General features: G+C 36.8%; 7 protein-coding genes across 7 annotated transcripts; 1 reads left to right on the forward strand and 6 right to left on the reverse strand.

Annotated features, from left to right (window-relative positions):
* SOCG_02428 (guanosine-diphosphatase Gda1) lies at positions 1 to 2182 on the reverse strand. The gene has a single exon (XM_013160921.1). It carries the CDS (start codon positions 2008 to 2010, stop codon positions 379 to 381), a length of 1632 nt encoding a protein of 543 aa, XP_013016375.1. The 5' UTR covers positions 2011 to 2182; the 3' UTR covers positions 1 to 378.
* SOCG_02429 (hydroxyacylglutathione hydrolase) lies at positions 2116 to 3559 on the reverse strand. The gene is made up of 2 exons (XM_013160922.1): positions 3296 to 3559; positions 2116 to 3119 (listed from the first exon to the last, which is right to left on the reverse strand). The coding sequence occupies exons 1-2, from the start codon at positions 3412 to 3414 to the stop codon at positions 2468 to 2470; spliced, it is 771 nt and encodes a 256-aa protein (XP_013016376.1). The 5' UTR covers positions 3415 to 3559; the 3' UTR covers positions 2116 to 2467.
* A 503-nt stretch (positions 3560 to 4062) lies between these two features.
* SOCG_02430 (TIM23 translocase complex subunit Tim14) lies at positions 4063 to 5084 on the reverse strand. The gene is made up of 3 exons (XM_013160923.1): positions 4854 to 5084; positions 4759 to 4806; positions 4063 to 4704 (listed from the first exon to the last, which is right to left on the reverse strand). Exons 1-3 carry the CDS (start codon positions 4854 to 4856, stop codon positions 4324 to 4326), a joined length of 432 nt encoding a protein of 143 aa, XP_013016377.1. The 5' UTR covers positions 4857 to 5084; the 3' UTR covers positions 4063 to 4323.
* Positions 5085 to 5113: 29 nt separating this feature from the next.
* Positions 5114 to 8249, reverse strand: SOCG_02431 (HOPS complex subunit Vps16). Its single transcript, XM_013160924.1, has 5 exons — positions 7937 to 8249; positions 7863 to 7897; positions 7740 to 7821; positions 7563 to 7672; positions 5114 to 7511 (listed from the first exon to the last, which is right to left on the reverse strand). The coding sequence occupies exons 1-5, from the start codon at positions 7965 to 7967 to the stop codon at positions 5262 to 5264; spliced, it is 2508 nt and encodes an 835-aa protein (XP_013016378.1). The 5' UTR covers positions 7968 to 8249; the 3' UTR covers positions 5114 to 5261.
* On the reverse strand, positions 8227 to 9662 carry SOCG_02432 (WD repeat protein). Its single transcript, XM_013160925.1, has one exon. It carries the CDS (start codon positions 9527 to 9529, stop codon positions 8513 to 8515), a length of 1017 nt encoding a protein of 338 aa, XP_013016379.1. The 5' UTR covers positions 9530 to 9662; the 3' UTR covers positions 8227 to 8512.
* A 406-nt stretch (positions 9663 to 10068) lies between these two features.
* SOCG_02434 (nutritional copper sensing transcription factor Cuf1) lies at positions 10069 to 14443 on the reverse strand. Its single transcript, XM_013160927.1, has 3 exons — positions 12389 to 14443; positions 11576 to 12348; positions 10069 to 11499 (listed from the first exon to the last, which is right to left on the reverse strand). The coding sequence occupies exon 1, from the start codon at positions 13818 to 13820 to the stop codon at positions 12567 to 12569; it is 1254 nt and encodes a 417-aa protein (XP_013016381.1). The 5' UTR covers positions 13821 to 14443; the 3' UTR covers positions 10069 to 11499; positions 11576 to 12348; positions 12389 to 12566.
* SOCG_02433 (ran GTPase binding protein) lies at positions 10187 to 12432 on the forward strand. The gene is made up of 5 exons (XM_013160926.1): positions 10187 to 10730; positions 10821 to 10889; positions 11012 to 11046; positions 11155 to 11341; positions 11400 to 12432. The coding sequence occupies exons 1-5, from the start codon at positions 10608 to 10610 to the stop codon at positions 12378 to 12380; spliced, it is 1395 nt and encodes a 464-aa protein (XP_013016380.1). The 5' UTR covers positions 10187 to 10607; the 3' UTR covers positions 12381 to 12432.
* Positions 14444 to 15032: the final 589 nt, after the last annotated feature.

Raw genomic sequence — 15032 nt, forward strand, 5'->3', positions numbered from 1 at the left:
TCTTAAAGTTTATTTAGAAATTAATATTTATTAATACAATAACTCCATTATCAATAACAATTACATCGGAAAGTCTTTCAAGTTGACAGCCTAACTTCTAATCCGACTTGAGTACTTGATGAGCTGCGTATGAAGAAACAAACCAAAAATACACAAAGAAAGAAAATAACAACTATCCTATACAATTATTTTTCTAAAAGAAAAGCAAATAATCAATACTTTAGTCGTAATGATTTCTGTATAAATATCGGGATAAAGAAAAAGCCATAAAGCAGTATGCAACCTCAAATATCTCTGAAATAGAATAGTCATAAAAAGAATTTAAAATAAAAATACAAGAAATACGACATTTGGCGTCTATATTGCCTCTACCGCTTTCTAAGATTTTTCTGTTATTGTGCATTTGAACTCACCATCGGATTTTGATAAGAGAGAGAGACTAGCACCCAAGCACCAACCAAGTTCTTTATTGTTAATCTTTTTTGCCGTATGTAGCTGACGCTGGTTGGGGATCTCATACCCAACGGACAAGAGAGCAATCATATAGTTGAGGTCTAGACACCACTCCGGTTCCTGCTGTAAAGCAGATAGAGATCTGGTGAGGGAGAAAGCGTCAACCCACGAATTAGGACCGCTGCAAACACGGTCTGCTAGATATTTCATATCCTCAATAGTAAACGTACTAGGCATGCCTAAATCAACCATCCTATCATAGAAGTAGCTAATTAAATAAATAGGTGCATCATTAAATGTTTCAGTAAACTTCGGCTGATGAACGCCGTTGAAAGAACAAGGTGCTAATTGACATTCTTTTTCTTTGTATAAAATCTGTTCAGCAAATGCACGACATTGTAAAGAACCATGAGCTAAAGAAGGACCATTAAATATATAGTTAATAGACACTCCATTTTCCTTTGCTGAAGAGTGATGTATAGAACCGTTTAGATGGAGGCACGGATGGGTAATTTCATAAGACACATCGTCAGCTAGCGATTCTCTTAAATTATCTGCTGTATTAACTACAATCTTGTGGATAGATTTCCTGGCTTCCTTTAACCCATATCCAAGATGAGAAAACTGGTAGAGCTCGTACGCCTTGTTATTGTATTCCAGAACGTATTTGTGATCACCTTCTGACAGTTTTTGTTGAGAATCATAGAAGTGAGGCTCAAAGACGAGTTGGGTAGACGCTCCTCCAAGATCCATTACAGCAACGGTCGATTTGGAAGAATCAACATTTAACGATCCCAAAAGATAATTGATCGTAACCCAGGCGTAAACACCTTCCATGGTTCCGTCTAAGATGGAAACGCTATCTTCTCCGGCTAAGGGGAAAGGATACTTTTCGATAAGGTGAGCCTTTACAGTGTTTAAAATGGCCCGAGCTTCATGCTCACCTGTAAGGCGAAGACCAGCCGTTGCTTTAACAGAAATCGGCGAGCAATTTTTATATTCATCGGGAACATGTTTCAATGCAAAATCCAAAAGAGGATCCAAAGAAGCAGCAGCTCCATCAGGATCGCCAGCAAAAGAAGACAAACCAGGTTCCGTCATTAAGAAGTATTCCTCCTCTAATTTCGGTGTAGGATTACAATTGTTGAACTGATAAACGTGTACTCTAGAACCCGTAGAACCAGCATCAATCATAATTACATACCGCATGATGGACTTTTTTCCATCAAATGATTGACTACACTCTTGAGCTTGGTTGGTCGTAGCAGCGCCTGGTGCTGCAATTTTGCTCGATGCAGTCTCGGTAGTGGAAGGGAAAGTAGTAGAAGGGACAATCCCAGTTTGTTCTTCCTGAGAAGGAAATGTTGATGTAACGGTATTCGGTGTATGGACATCAATTGAGCTCGTCGCTTCTTGTTCAAGGAAAGAAGGGCTCTCTCGGATACCATTGGAAGTGTCTAAAGAATATCCATGCCAAACAAAGTACAACACTAAACAAAGGGAGGCAGTAACAAAAGCCAAACGCTTACGGTTGCTTAATTTGAAACTGAAAGGCATGGTGGAAAGGAATAAAAAAATGAGCGTTCAGCGCTAATCGTTCATCAAAAGCACAAACAAACTATAAAAAAGAGAATGCGTTCAGATGATGAAATAAATGTATAGGAAAATTAAAAATAGCTTGTTTTATATACGATTTGACACACCAACAATATTATGTATTTAACAATGATACTTTGCAGTGCCTTAAATTAATTTAGATCATGCAAAGTTCACTAACGAGCTGGACAACGATTCCTTAGTAAATAGAACGGTGCTTTTTTAAGACGTCCCTCGACAGTATGTTGCGTTGCATGTTCAAAAAATGGTAAATTCATAAATTACGAAAATAAAGTAAGTCATTATATACACTTTGCAAAAGGTATTTAACAAATATAAATTCGTTAGAACAGAGTAAAACAAAAACACAGAAAACCTTTATTGTAAAATAGCTGATTTCAACATCATTTCAAATTCCCTAAGAGTTATTCTTCATGGTTCTTAAGGTGTTCATAATGGTAACAGGATCCTTGGAGTTGACGGCCTTCTGAACGTCAGGAGCATCCAAGTGCATGAAGGGGTTAAATTGCTTTTCCTCGCCAAGGGTAAACTTGCCTGTTGTGGACTCGTTCTTGGAACAGTAATCAATAAGCTTGGTAAGTTCGGGGTTTGAAAGCACAGTGGATGCAAACTTGGCATTCGATTTGGTATATTCGTGACCAGGATATGTTATAGTATCATCAGGAAGAGACGCCAAAACAGTGTTCAATGCATGATGCATTTCTCGAGCGTCACCTTCAAAAAAGCGACCACAACCAGCAGTAAACAAAGTGTCACCAGTAAAGACACCACGCTTGGAAGGGGAAGACACGTAGTAGCAGATACTATCTTGAGTGTGACAGGGCGTATGAAGAGCTTGTACATCAATTTCACCAACCTTGAATGTCTCCTTATTCTTCGGAGTGTGAGTTACAGCCTGTGCATACTTGCCGCCAAAAACCTTAGCAGAAGGAAAAGCTGATGAAACAGCACCGTTTCCACCAGCGTGGTCAGAGTGATGGTGAGTGGTTAATATATATTGAAGGTCAATCTCTTTTGAGTCTGCCTTCTTTTCCAAAACAGGTAGAACACTATGAGTAATGTTAGTATGTTAAAAGCTGGTTTGTAGGATGGTTTCTACAAGTCATTGAATTATCTTCACTCGACTCAACAGCTATGAATATAACATTTACGATACCATCCCTCTGCATTCTGATATCAAGGAAGATATCCGTCATTCGCCAAGTGACAACAAAATAAAACTTACGCAGTTGGTTCAGCTGGATCAATAATAGCACTGGCGCGGGTCTTCTCGCAGGTTAAAAGGTAAGCATAGTTATTGCCTGAACCCTTCCACATCCAAATGGGAGTTACTTGAAAAGACATACTTAATCGTTTAATAGACTGAAACACTTTGTGAGATTATTGAGACTTCTTGATAAAAAGCTCGTTTTTAGTAGAGGTGAAGTTGTTTGGCTGGTTTGAAGTAAGGTATTTATCCTATCGGCAGCGTTGAAATAGGAAATTTCTGAATGTTCCAAGAACGTCAGTATGATATCGGAATCATTTAATTTTTACAGCACACTAATGATAGTGCTTTGCAACTTCCTCAATAAAGAGAAAAATAAATAAATACATAAATAAATAGAAAAACAAACATTTTGTCCCACTTAAGTCCTGAAATTATAGTCTGGGTAATACAGACAGCCTTTTCTTGCGAATAAAAGTGAAACTGCATGAGGAAATAGGGAATAAATTTCAGAGTACAACAATGTTGTTATTATGTACAAGCGGGTTTAAAAACTTTCAGATATGGTGAAGAGGAACAGAACTTTACTTCACCCAGGTCAGACCTCCATAAACCATTTCTTTGGCATAATAGGAGAAAAGAACAGCAGTTGAAGCCTTCCACAGTAACATAACACTTAGTTCAAATAGTTAGCCTCATGTTTAATAGGCAAATAATTACAAGGATTATTCCAGTTTCATGTGGTTTGAGTTTTACTGTTAATATTCTTGTAAACTCATAATTGATTAACAGGTAATAAAACGAGAAAAATCAATTGATCCTCCATATCTGGCAATACAGTACCAAATCACACATCTCGAACAACTTAAAGAGACTGTGAGTGACTCACGAAACATGCCGAGGTAAAAAAAATCAAAAACCCAAGAAACGATGCGACATATTATAATTTTTTATACAGCTTTTACTAAAGTAGGATTTTTACTATCAGATTTAGTAAGCAAAAACTCAATAATAAGGCATTTATCAGCGTTAAAAAGCGTAAAATATTATTGTCTTGGACAGTTTAAAGAGTACTGTTTCATAGATTCGACTGCTTCCAAAACACTTGGTATCTTTTGCACGGGTCTAGAGGGGGGAATTGCCCAAGAGCTGAAGCCCCGGATTGAGCGGTCTGCATCTAATAAGCCTTTTGCCTCATTAACTTTGCTGGCTACATAGGCGCTACCACCGCGATCTGGGTGATTTGCCAGCATCAAACGACGATGGGCTGTTTTTACTTTTTGACGAGTTAAACCACGGCTATTTAAAGATAGAATTTGAATAGCTTCTGTCCGTGACATTTTTGGTTCGAAACCTCCTTTGACAAAGTTTTTCACTGATCCATTTATGTTACGGTACTTTTTAAAGGCGTCGATACCAATTTTACCCTTAAGTTACGGTTAGCTTCTTTGAATCTTTTCTTTTAATCTTTTCAAACATACCACTGCAGCAGAAGCAGCAATCCCGATTCCTAAAAGAATTGCAGATGCCTAAGTTACCTTGTTAGTTTTGTCCCTTTCATTATTAACACGCTTACCATTTTTTATAAATACTTTTTGAATATTAAAACTAGAAGGATTAACTAAACAAAGAGCCAGATTATTAGTTTACTATGGTATGCTGATGTGAGATGTAGTGGAGAAGGTGGTTGTTCATTATTATAATTGCTGGGGATTCAGCCAAGCAATTCTCCCGTAGCAATTCGATTAGTTTTTGACAACTGAGATTTAATAAGAATAAAGTTATACTTAAAAATGACTTATTTATAAAAGAAGGATACTGATGTTGCTTTTAGGTGTTTACGTGTAACCAAAGCAGAAGTTTTATGGATGGTCATGATTTTATTCATTTAATCAACTAAATAAATAAAGAAGATTCAGTACTTTTTATCAGAATAATTAAGTCATATTTTCTGATGCATAATGTTCGTGCTTTGGTTGTTTCATTAGCGTCGTAATTGACCAAGCGCATTTTGGACAAGTCGACTTTCCGGCATGTTTTGAACTCGTTCTAGAAGTTCTCCAAGTAGATTACCACTTTTTGCTTTTGCGGCTTCCTCGCTAGCGCCTTTTACATCACCCACTTGTATCCAAAGATCAACCTTCTCCTGAGTTGATAATTGTGTGCAACGAGGTATATATTTCGCCGCTTCCCTTTTGTTTCCAGCACTCAGAATTTCATTCACAAAAGGTTCAAACCCGATCGGCGATCTACGTAAAGACGCAGCCCATTGCTCAATTTGAAGCCAGTCTCTTATTGCTACAAGAGCGCGCAATTTAAGCCAAGAAAATCTTTTTTCGGGAACAGCAAACTCTGATCGTATCTTTGAAGCTTTTTGGTTTTGATTCAGTTCTATAAGCTTAACAATTAATTCGTTGATCGTAAGTCCTACGAAGTTACTTGCAAGCTGGTTTTCATAAGATTCTTCTAATTGCAAGAGTCTGACTTGTTCGTCTAATAACTTGCTTTCCAATGAGAATTCTTTCGAATCATGGCATACCTTCGAAGCTGTTTGTAAAGAGGTGATACGTTTATTTATAGTATTAGCACTCAAAGTATCTTCGATAGCAAGAATGGCTAAGCCTTTACGGTCATCATCTTGGTAAAAAAAGTCATGAAGTGTTTTTCTATCATTCCGCTTTGCGAATTTCACGTAGACGTTAGCAGCATCGGGATGGGAATTTAATAATTGAAAAAAGGAGGCGATGGACATCTGTTGCTTTATTTGAAGTATAACGTACAGAATCAGTTCATAATCAGATGTTTCAATGACCCTACTCATAGCTTGTTCATAACTCTCCATATTCAGCAGCAACATAACTTGATGACTGGCAAGCGGTTCAAAGTCGAGGAGCTTAGTAGACAACATGATCCTTCCTTCTTCATATGCAGTGCGAGCAATTTTTTCGTAAGAGATAAATTTTCTTTTGGAGAGTCTTTCAACTATATTATTCAATACGACATCTTCCGGTTCGTTTGACTGTTTGAGATACGTCTGGGCCCATTCAATATAAACCCAGTCGCATGGTAGGCTCAAATATTGGGCAGTCTGTATTGCAACCCCATATTGCTTTCTCTTGGAAATTCTTCGAATAAGCTGTTCAAAACCTAGGTATTCAAGTTGATCGTGCGTAATGTAAATACCTATGTTTGTAGAACGAACCGAATTTAAAACGCGTACTTCTCTGCATGTGTCAGCAAACTCTTGATGGTTAAAGGCTGTCAGTGTGTTTTTTCCTAAACAGGCAGCTTCTAGTAACTCTTTTTGCCATTCTATGGAAAATTCGTGTAAAGCAGCTTGCGTACAAGTATCAACAGCCACATGCATGTCATTTTCCATTTCCAAAAGTAGCTTTTCTGCAAAGACTGATTTTGCTTTCATTTTTTGAGAAGCTTCTACTAGTCTGGTAGCTGGGCTTCTTGATTGCATCTCAAAAACCTTTTCCAATGACGAAGGAACTCTTTGCAAAAACTCACATTTCTCTTTATTCAAGACTCTTACACCATCAATTTCGGAAAACACAATGGGAGTATGATCATAAAGATACGGAACGGAGCCTCCGAAAGGGCCAACGAGGGTCAAAAGGTTATCATGAACGAGAACAACAGCATCATTACTACACCAAGTCATTTGTTTTAGAACAGCTTCAGAAATTGTATCTGGCAGTTGGTAATCCAAGAGAATTTTTGTAAAATCGGATGAAATGACGCGAAGTTTCCCTTTTTCTTCGTAAAGAGCTATGTATCTGGAATTCGGAGATACAGAAAATTGGATAATCACTCCTGAAGATGGAATATCATGAACCTGAACATCTTGCTCATCAATTTGAAGGATTCGATTACCAATGTTGACCAACACATCATAGCCCAAATCAAGGGAGAACTGGTTAGGAATTAAATTCCAGGAAATAATTTTTGCATTGTTCACCAACTCAATAGGAATATTTGCAAAGTTTTTTCTTCTCGGTTCGTCAAGACCTGACAGAGAAATAAAAGAATCATCTTGCAAACGAACAAATATGGCACCTGAAGAAAACCTGCATTCTTTGACTCCAATCTTTTCAATTCCTTTTCCAATAGAATACTGATGGAATTCGCCTAGAAGATTGTACGTGCGGACTTGACCTTGTTTCGACAAAACAATTAGTTCTTCATTATCATTCCAGCCCATTCCAGCAATAGATACTTTATCCCACTATCGTTAAATTAGTACAACTTTATATTATGTATTTCACTATTGCCTTACCGTTAGTGTTTGCAAATGTCTCCCTGTCAAAGTGTATATGCATATGGAATACAACGGTATTTCCTCATATTTAAAATTCTTATGAATATTTGATTCCGAACGTGTTAAAGCTGGTCGTTAGCAATCTTGTCAGAATTAGACAGAGATGATTTATCTTATATCAACGGTTATACATACCTATTGCTCCTCCACACGGGGCAGCTGCCGTTAAAAAGGCGACTGGATCAATAGAATCCCACACTGTATTCCCAAGGTTTATCTTTCCGTCGTTAGTTTGAAACCATTAGCGCTTTTAGGTACCCTTTGGTAATGTGTATTCTGTAGAAGTTCCCATTCTATCATTAGCATTTAATCTTTAGAATTTTCTTTCATACCATACGCAGGATATTTCAAGAGGCTTTCCATTTCTTGTTGAGGAATTCATAAGTCTATGATTTTTAGAAGTAGGAATCGCAAGTGGACATGTAGTAATGGGGTAAAGTCGCGTTCGCAGATGAAGAGGACATCGTAATAACAAAAAGTAATTCTTCTAATAGCAAGCAGTATATTATTTTACAACAGAATTAGTTTTAAACTACAAAAAGTTGAAGGATTGGGTACGAATAAACAATTCTACGTGGATTTTTGTTAAGGCACAGACTACCAAGAAACAGAACTAATTTAATAGAAGGAAGAGAACACACAGAATTATTATAAGCTAAAGTATTCGTTTGCTGCAGTAAGTTTGGCGGGCTGCTCATTCTCAGAATAATTAATAAAAAAAAAAAAAAAAAAAAAAAAGTCTTTGGGGAGAACAGAGAACATGAATACAAATGGTCATGAATCACGCAAAATGAATTTCCAACCATAGGAACGAACGGTATTTCACTCTGTGAACGAAGGTTGAGCAGAGGCCAAAAAGAAAAGAGAACAAAGGAATGTTTGTTAAATGACTAATTAACTTAAATTATTTATTCGTATTCTTCTGGAAGCCAGAAAACTAATTGCGAACCGCCAGTGACGAATTGGTGAAAACGGGGATTATGTTTGACAATGAAAGGTTTGACGAGCGATTGAGCGACGATCTGACGCTGTGGAGGATTAGATTTACCTTTGTGATGAGATGGGTGCTTGAGATTCCAAACATTAATTGTTTTATCGTTAGCAGCTCCAATTATGAAAGGCGCCTGAGGTGCGAATGTCACGGAACTACCCAAAGAAGCGTCAGAAGAAGGCACGTCTTGAAATCCATCAAGTCGTGAAACAATTTCTCCAGAAAATGCATCCAAAACATAATGTACATTTGCACGAGTAGACAGAAGAATGAACTTGCCATCGTTGGAAAATTCCATATGTCGCCATTCAGGCATCATGGGAGGGAAAGAAAATCGAGATAGATATCTAGAGTCATTAATATAAAACGTAGAAAATGGTTCAGTATCATATTTTCGAGCATCATATAGAAAAATGCAAGACAGGGAATGACAGGCTACTGCGAAAACGAGTCCTGTAGGATCGTATGCTGGCAAGCCAGCTGAAGGTAAGTCTAATGATCCAAGGCATCGAGGTGTACGGTGGATATCCCAAAGCTTCAAAGTTTTATCGTAACTTGTACTCACAAACAAATCCTCAATTGGAGAAACCTCCAAGTTTGTAACACGGTCAGTATGACCAGGAAATGTTGAGATGAGTTTATCATCAAATGTGGAATAATAACAAATATTGTTGTTTGCTTTTTTGGTAGATAAGAGCAAGTTTTTGGAATGATGACTAAACCGTGCAATTTCCAATCCCATTTCCGGACAAAATACTGTTTTCACCAATTTTGGATCGAAAGCATCGTATATTTGAACGGCTCCATCAGCAGAACATGCCGCTGCTAAATATTCTCCCCTATCATCAAAATCAAGACTGCTTAGTACGGATCCAATCGAGTTATCACGAAAAGAATGTGCTGGTTTCAGTGTAAATAGAGAATTTACGTCCATGCCATATATATATTTGAAAATTATAAAAACCTTAGCGCGTTTTGTTTGTTTACGTCTAAGCTATGTAGTCAATAAACGAAAACCATTACGATTTGGTTTTACATAGTGAAATTTGTCTTGAACATTACTAAACATGGATTGTACGTATTTGAGATGTATCAGTATATACTTTTAGGTAGTAGAAACTAACTCGCTATTGATATGTTTACACTTTCTTGCTTAAGAAGTTTATTACTAACGCTGGCTTTTTTAGAAATATACGTACAGAAAAATTCGAATTTCTTGCTTTAGTATCATCGTGTTAATGTTTTCAATTGATGACTAAAAGGGTAAATGTAGAATGGGTTGCTGTTCTTGTAGCAGGATCAAGCTGAATCACCCATTATTATTACTATATAAAATATACTTAGGCCCTTTATTGTACCAACAAGGGATAACATTAGAACCGATACAATTATCATATAACGATAAGGATTCATTATTGGAATACAAATCCAAGAAGTTGTTAGGCAAAGAATTGAAAGAAGAAAAAGAGATTAGTCTGAATAAAGATTGTTATTAATTAGAAGTATGACACGAATAGCCAGATAAATTTTTAAGGTTGGAAGACTTGACTGATCTAGCTAAGTAAATTGCTCATACAATTTGTGTAGTATTCTCGTAGCCTGTGAGATTTCACCTGTGACAAACTAGCGCATAATAATCCTAATGAGCATATTGACAACTATGTGATATAATGCTGCTACTTTTTGGGTGAAGATGCAGAATTTTGCGTCTCCATTTTTTCACAGGCAGCTTCTGATATTCCTATATGCAAATCTTAGCCTTCAGGTCCAAGGGTATAGTTGTTCTTCATGAGTACTGCATTATTCAACTTCAATAAAAGTATAAAAACAATCTTTTAGACTTGTGACAATAATACTACTAAAGAAGGCCTAAATAATATTACTACGTTCAAGTAACAACAAATCGTAACTCATATATCGTCAAAACGCTGTCGAAGACAGACCATATAGAGACTAGGACACGTTGCTTGATTTCGCAATATAGAAACTTCTATTATTTCACTAATAAGTGTATGGATCAAATTCTCACAAAAGTTACGGCGAGTGCTGCGACATACGCGACTGCCTATGCGATTCGAACAGGAGTGAATTGGGCAGGATCATTGGCAGCAAAACGTCTCACAAGCTTCATTCAGGTACGCTGATAAATATAGGTAATTGAAGTCGTCGTTTTTTAACCAGTAGCTCGCGTTAATTTTACCTACTGAAGCTAACAATTGGTATAGCAATCTGCTCCTGAATCTTCCCAATCTAATTTGGAGCTTGTAAAATCAAGACTAGAACAGAAGATCCTGGTAAGTGTAGGACTGAATTTTTGACTGTTGAGCATATACATACATAACAACCCTTGCTCTAGTATTTGGAACTCGGCTTAACCCAGTACTATCCTTATAATAGACTTTGACTGACATACTAGGCTATCACACCTGCTGTTGACTTGATTGAGCTCATGTAAGATAAAAAGACCTAAAGTATCTGGAATGGATGCTTTTATTAAACTTTGGAAAAGTTACTTTTTCTTGCAAGTTAGTTGCACATCAGTATACTTACATATTTTAGAGCTGCGCGCGGAAATTCTAGTTTACAAAACCTCGTACCTCTAATTCAAAGACTTCGAGATCACATCAATGAATTTTCTGAATTCGTAAATGAAAAGGATTTATTAAATCCAGATCAGGAAAATCTTGAAGAAGCATCCAAAGACATTCACACTAGCTGTGAAAGTTTACTAAAGGAAATTGAGCAGGTATGCTCGTCAATTCTTATTACTAAATGGATTGCTAACAAATATTCATTACTTTTAGACCATTCCTTTAATTAATCTTTCTCTTACAACTTCAGGCGTGACTTTGAGTTCAGCACTTAAAGAGTCGTTGTCCCCTTCTCGTTTGCTGCAAGCACAAGCTTTTCTAGAGTTATCAGATAAGATTTTTGAAGAAAGCCCCGCGAATGTTCAGATAGGACCTAAATTTTCACTTACGTTTTATAAAACCTTTCATCGTTCTATGCAAAATGATGGTCCGTCTGACGTTTCTTGGAAGGAAGAATATCCTAAGAGTTTGGTATACGTGAGAAGAATTCCTTCTGAGGAGAAATTTCGATATGCATTGATAATTGAAGAAGACTTGAATGACGGACGATATCATGAAGAACTAGCTGACAAAGCCTTGTCGGGCCCCGTAAAGGGAAAAACTATAGAATATCCTATTAATTGTATGTCTATATTGTGCTACACTGTTTCTGGAAAGCTATTAGACATACCTCAATCAAGATCTCCTGTTCTTGCTGTTCAGCTAATGCAGCCCTCCCCTGAAGAAGATACTTTAGGTACTTCAATTCCAGAAGGGACACCTGCTCCTATAAATGATGCAACAGAAGAAAAGTTAAGCAAAGACACTTTCAATACTACAAGAACAGACTGGATTGCTTTAGAAAGGTATGAAGATACTTCTTTCGAAGCATCTTCAGATTCAGAAAGTGACCTGAATTCAGAATCTAGTACAATTAACGATTCAGAAGAGCATACCACAGCAATAAGCAAGGTGCAGGACAATCGAACAATGGATACAAAAAATGTTGCTACAGATGAAGAAGAAATTGTAAATGCAATGCATTCGTTGAACATAAATCCAGCTACGTCACTTTATTTGTCTAACCCAGAATCACTTTCTCTATTAGAGTATATCCTGCGTTTGTGTGCTTTGCAAGAGCTACATCAAAAGGCTTGTATCGAGATGAGTGATGAACAGTTATCTGATATGTTAGTTAATGCTTGGAATAATTAGTTGTATACGGAATAAAAACATCTAGTAATCTCAATCATCGTTTGTCATTTGTAAATTCAAAAATGAATTTTTATTAGATTAAGAGTAGAGTACAAAGTTCTTTTTTTTTGTTATAACGTAAAGACATATATAAAAACAATTTGAAGGAAACAGGTATATACACGGAAGAACTAAGAAATTAAATAATCAAATTATTTCGGGAGTAAGGCGAAACTTACTTAAAGGATATTGAATGTTTTCTTGATTATTAGAACCATGCTGAGTTACAGAAGCGCCAGGTATTCCGTCGTCAAAATTGTCAAACAGAAGTTTCTCTTCTAAAAACGAAGGAGGTATAATAGGGTCCTTCTGTTCTTCTTGTAATGCAGAAATGTGATTTAGAGCTGCGAGTGTCGTTGGGTTGTTTGGATGAGTCAAACATCCAAGGCATTGACAGTTATCATCACATTTACAATGAGATGAACCCTGAGCACAGTCACTGGGAAGGGTAAAATAGTCGGATAATTGGATAGGAAAATTATGAGAATGAACATTGGAATCACTTTCAGGTTTTATGCCATTTAAAAGATTAGGAGATGAATATACGGGTGAGTGAGATGACGGGTTGTGGCTTAATGGTATATAAGAGCCATCATCCAACATTGCAAACGGGTAAGGAGAGTTTGGTTGAGGGTACAGATGATGACTAGCTGCCGCGGCTGCAATGGAGTCCTCGGAATTAAACAAAACTTTGTAGGCGGAAGACTCTGGAAAATCAGTTATCGTCTCTTTTTGATGATCTACAGAGAACCCTTGAAGATTATTCACTTCATGCTGTAATCCGGAAGTATCGTTTTCAAAATTAAAAGTCTGTAAGGGCCCTTCATTTGAATGCAATTGGTAATTATCGCGATTGGGGAACCACTGAGGAGAAGGGACATAATGATTATTATGGTAAAAATCTTTGTAATAACATTCAGGAACTTCTGGACGCCTATAGAAGCCAGCACCTGAATATGCATGGTAAGGGTGCTGAGTAGAAGCATACAAAGATCTTGGACTTTCCGATTTTTCAGAAGCATGTATGATATCATCCGAGTCGGACATCTTTGAATTAGATGGAACTAAAAATGGTAAAGGAGCATGTGAATGACGCCGCGCACAGCAAGAGGAGGGGGAAGGATCAGAATTTGTAGGAACTGAGGATGTAACATCAACCTCGGGAAGCTTATTACGCATCTTCTTTATCTGAGGTTGGCGTTTTTCGGTATTTGAACTGCAAGTACACTTTACATGAATATGACGCTTAATTCTAGCTTGGCGACACTTTTCACATTGACTGATAGGTCGACCTCTTGGTCGAATGGGGAAAAGTTCTCGATCATCATGCTTACAACTGGATGAACGATGGCCACGGATACACTTCATGCAAGCCATTTTGGCATTATTGACCACAATCATTGAGAATGATATAACAAATGTAAGAGGATAGACGGTCTTCCCCTTCTTTTGAGATCCAAAATTGAGACTTCGTTCACGTTATGAAAAACAATAACCGAACGCATTAAGAGGGAGTTGAATTTAAAAACCCTGGGGAAAAAAATTGGTAAATACCGAGCTGAATTTGTAGAGAAAGAAAATCAAGGAAAAAAAAAAGATTGGTAACAACTTGAAAACTATGCAAAACGGGTTGGAAAGAGCAATTGGTAAAGTTAGCCTTATGAGTGAGCCAAAAAGTTGTCGATTTTCGAAAGACTAAAAGCAAGCGAACAAAGCCTTCAAGAAGAAAATCACACGTGAACAGTATGTAATTTGAGGTTCTATTTAACCTAAAGCATATAATTTAATAAATTGGATTCAGTTGAGGCAAATTGAAGCTGAAAACCCGACTTCGACCTAAAAAATAACTTTCTTGTAGAAGTTCTTTGCAAATGAAAATCAAATAATCTCTATTTTAAAAAAAATAAAGTGAAAAGACCAAATAAGATGTCAATTTATAGATTTCTAGAGAGACCTCAAGTATGGTGTGAAACCTGAAGGTGTTCTGTACTACCAACTCACAAGGTCAGCCAGAAAGTCGTACAAGGATGGATCCATTCTAAACTTGCTTAGCCAAGGAAATCTTTGTAGAGAACTAAGAGAAATTATAAAATGGAATTAAACGATGAATTGGCGATTGTTGTACCTTTTTAAAATCTCGTTTTGTCTTGCAACAGTAGCGAAGTGTTCTTCAAAACTGGAAACTTATCAATTCAGTAAAGTATATGAACTTATGAATTCGTAAATCAGCATGAAAGTCGTCTGCAATTCAAACAGCTAATAGCATACTGACAGTCTATAAAATGCATGGATACACGAACGAGCGATTTGCAAAGCTATATATATAACATTTCGGACTAGAAGATTATATTTCAATTTTAATTGATTAAGACTTATTATGCACTTTGAGCCGTCTAGTAGGTAATTTTTGATTAAGACTCAAAACTACACTGGTTTCAAACGTCTAACTAAAGTAGTGAGATTCTCAGTTATTTCAATGGCAAAAGTTAAGGTTTTAAAAACTTCTTTTTCGTATCTTTACAAAGATTTTTTGCGCGCCAAAAATTTTGTTTACTAATGTGGTACTTCTTTGGCGTGCTACATATCAGTATATTAGTATACTGCATTATGCAG

Source organism: Schizosaccharomyces octosporus (assembly GCF_000150505.1).
Source record: "Schizosaccharomyces octosporus yFS286 unplaced genomic scaffold supercont6.1, whole genome shotgun sequence".
Classification (NCBI taxonomy): Eukaryota; Fungi; Ascomycota; class Schizosaccharomycetes; order Schizosaccharomycetales; family Schizosaccharomycetaceae; genus Schizosaccharomyces; species Schizosaccharomyces octosporus.

What these genes read in the sequence shown, in the direction of transcription:
- SOCG_02428 (XM_013160921.1), bottom strand. Translation starts at nt 2,010, where the DNA reads ATGCCTTTCAGTTTCAAATTAAGCAACCGTAAGCGTTTGGCTTTTGTT.
- SOCG_02431 (XM_013160924.1), bottom strand. Translation starts at nt 7,967, where the DNA reads ATGGAAAGCCTCTTGAAATATCCTGCGTATG. An exon ending in CTTGAAATATCCTGCGTATG is followed by an intron (nt 7,898 to 7,936) that starts GTATGAAAGAAA and finishes TGCTAATGATAG; the next exon opens with AATGGGAACTTCTACAGAAT. An exon ending in AGAATACACATTACCAAAGG is followed by an intron (nt 7,822 to 7,862) that starts GTACCTAAAAGC and finishes AACGACGGAAAG; the next exon opens with ATAAACCTTGGGAATACAGT.
- SOCG_02430 (XM_013160923.1), bottom strand. An exon ending in TTGCTGCTTCTGCTGCAGTG is followed by an intron (nt 4,705 to 4,758) that starts GTATGTTTGAAA and finishes CCGTAACTTAAG; the next exon opens with GGTAAAATTGGTATCGACGC.
- SOCG_02429 (XM_013160922.1), bottom strand. Translation starts at nt 3,414, where the DNA reads ATGTCTTTTCAAGTAACTCCCATTTGGATGTGGAAGGGTTCAGGCAAT. An exon ending in GATCCAGCTGAACCAACTGC is followed by an intron (nt 3,120 to 3,295) that starts GTAAGTTTTATT and finishes CATTACTCATAG; the next exon opens with TGTTCTACCTGTTTTGGAAA.
- SOCG_02433 (XM_013160926.1), top strand. Translation starts at nt 10,608, where the DNA reads ATGGATCAAATTCTCACAAAAGTTACGGCGAGTGCTGCGACATACGCG. An exon ending in GTTGACTTGATTGAGCTCAT is followed by an intron (nt 11,047 to 11,154) that starts GTAAGATAAAAA and finishes TACATATTTTAG; the next exon opens with AGCTGCGCGCGGAAATTCTA. An exon ending in TACTAAAGGAAATTGAGCAG is followed by an intron (nt 11,342 to 11,399) that starts GTATGCTCGTCA and finishes CATTACTTTTAG; the next exon opens with ACCATTCCTTTAATTAATCT.
- SOCG_02432 (XM_013160925.1), bottom strand. Translation starts at nt 9,529, where the DNA reads ATGGACGTAAATTCTCTATTTACACTGAAACCAGCACATTCTTTTCGT.
- SOCG_02434 (XM_013160927.1), bottom strand. Translation starts at nt 13,820, where the DNA reads ATGATTGTGGTCAATAATGCCAAAATGGCTTGCATGAAGTGTATCCGT.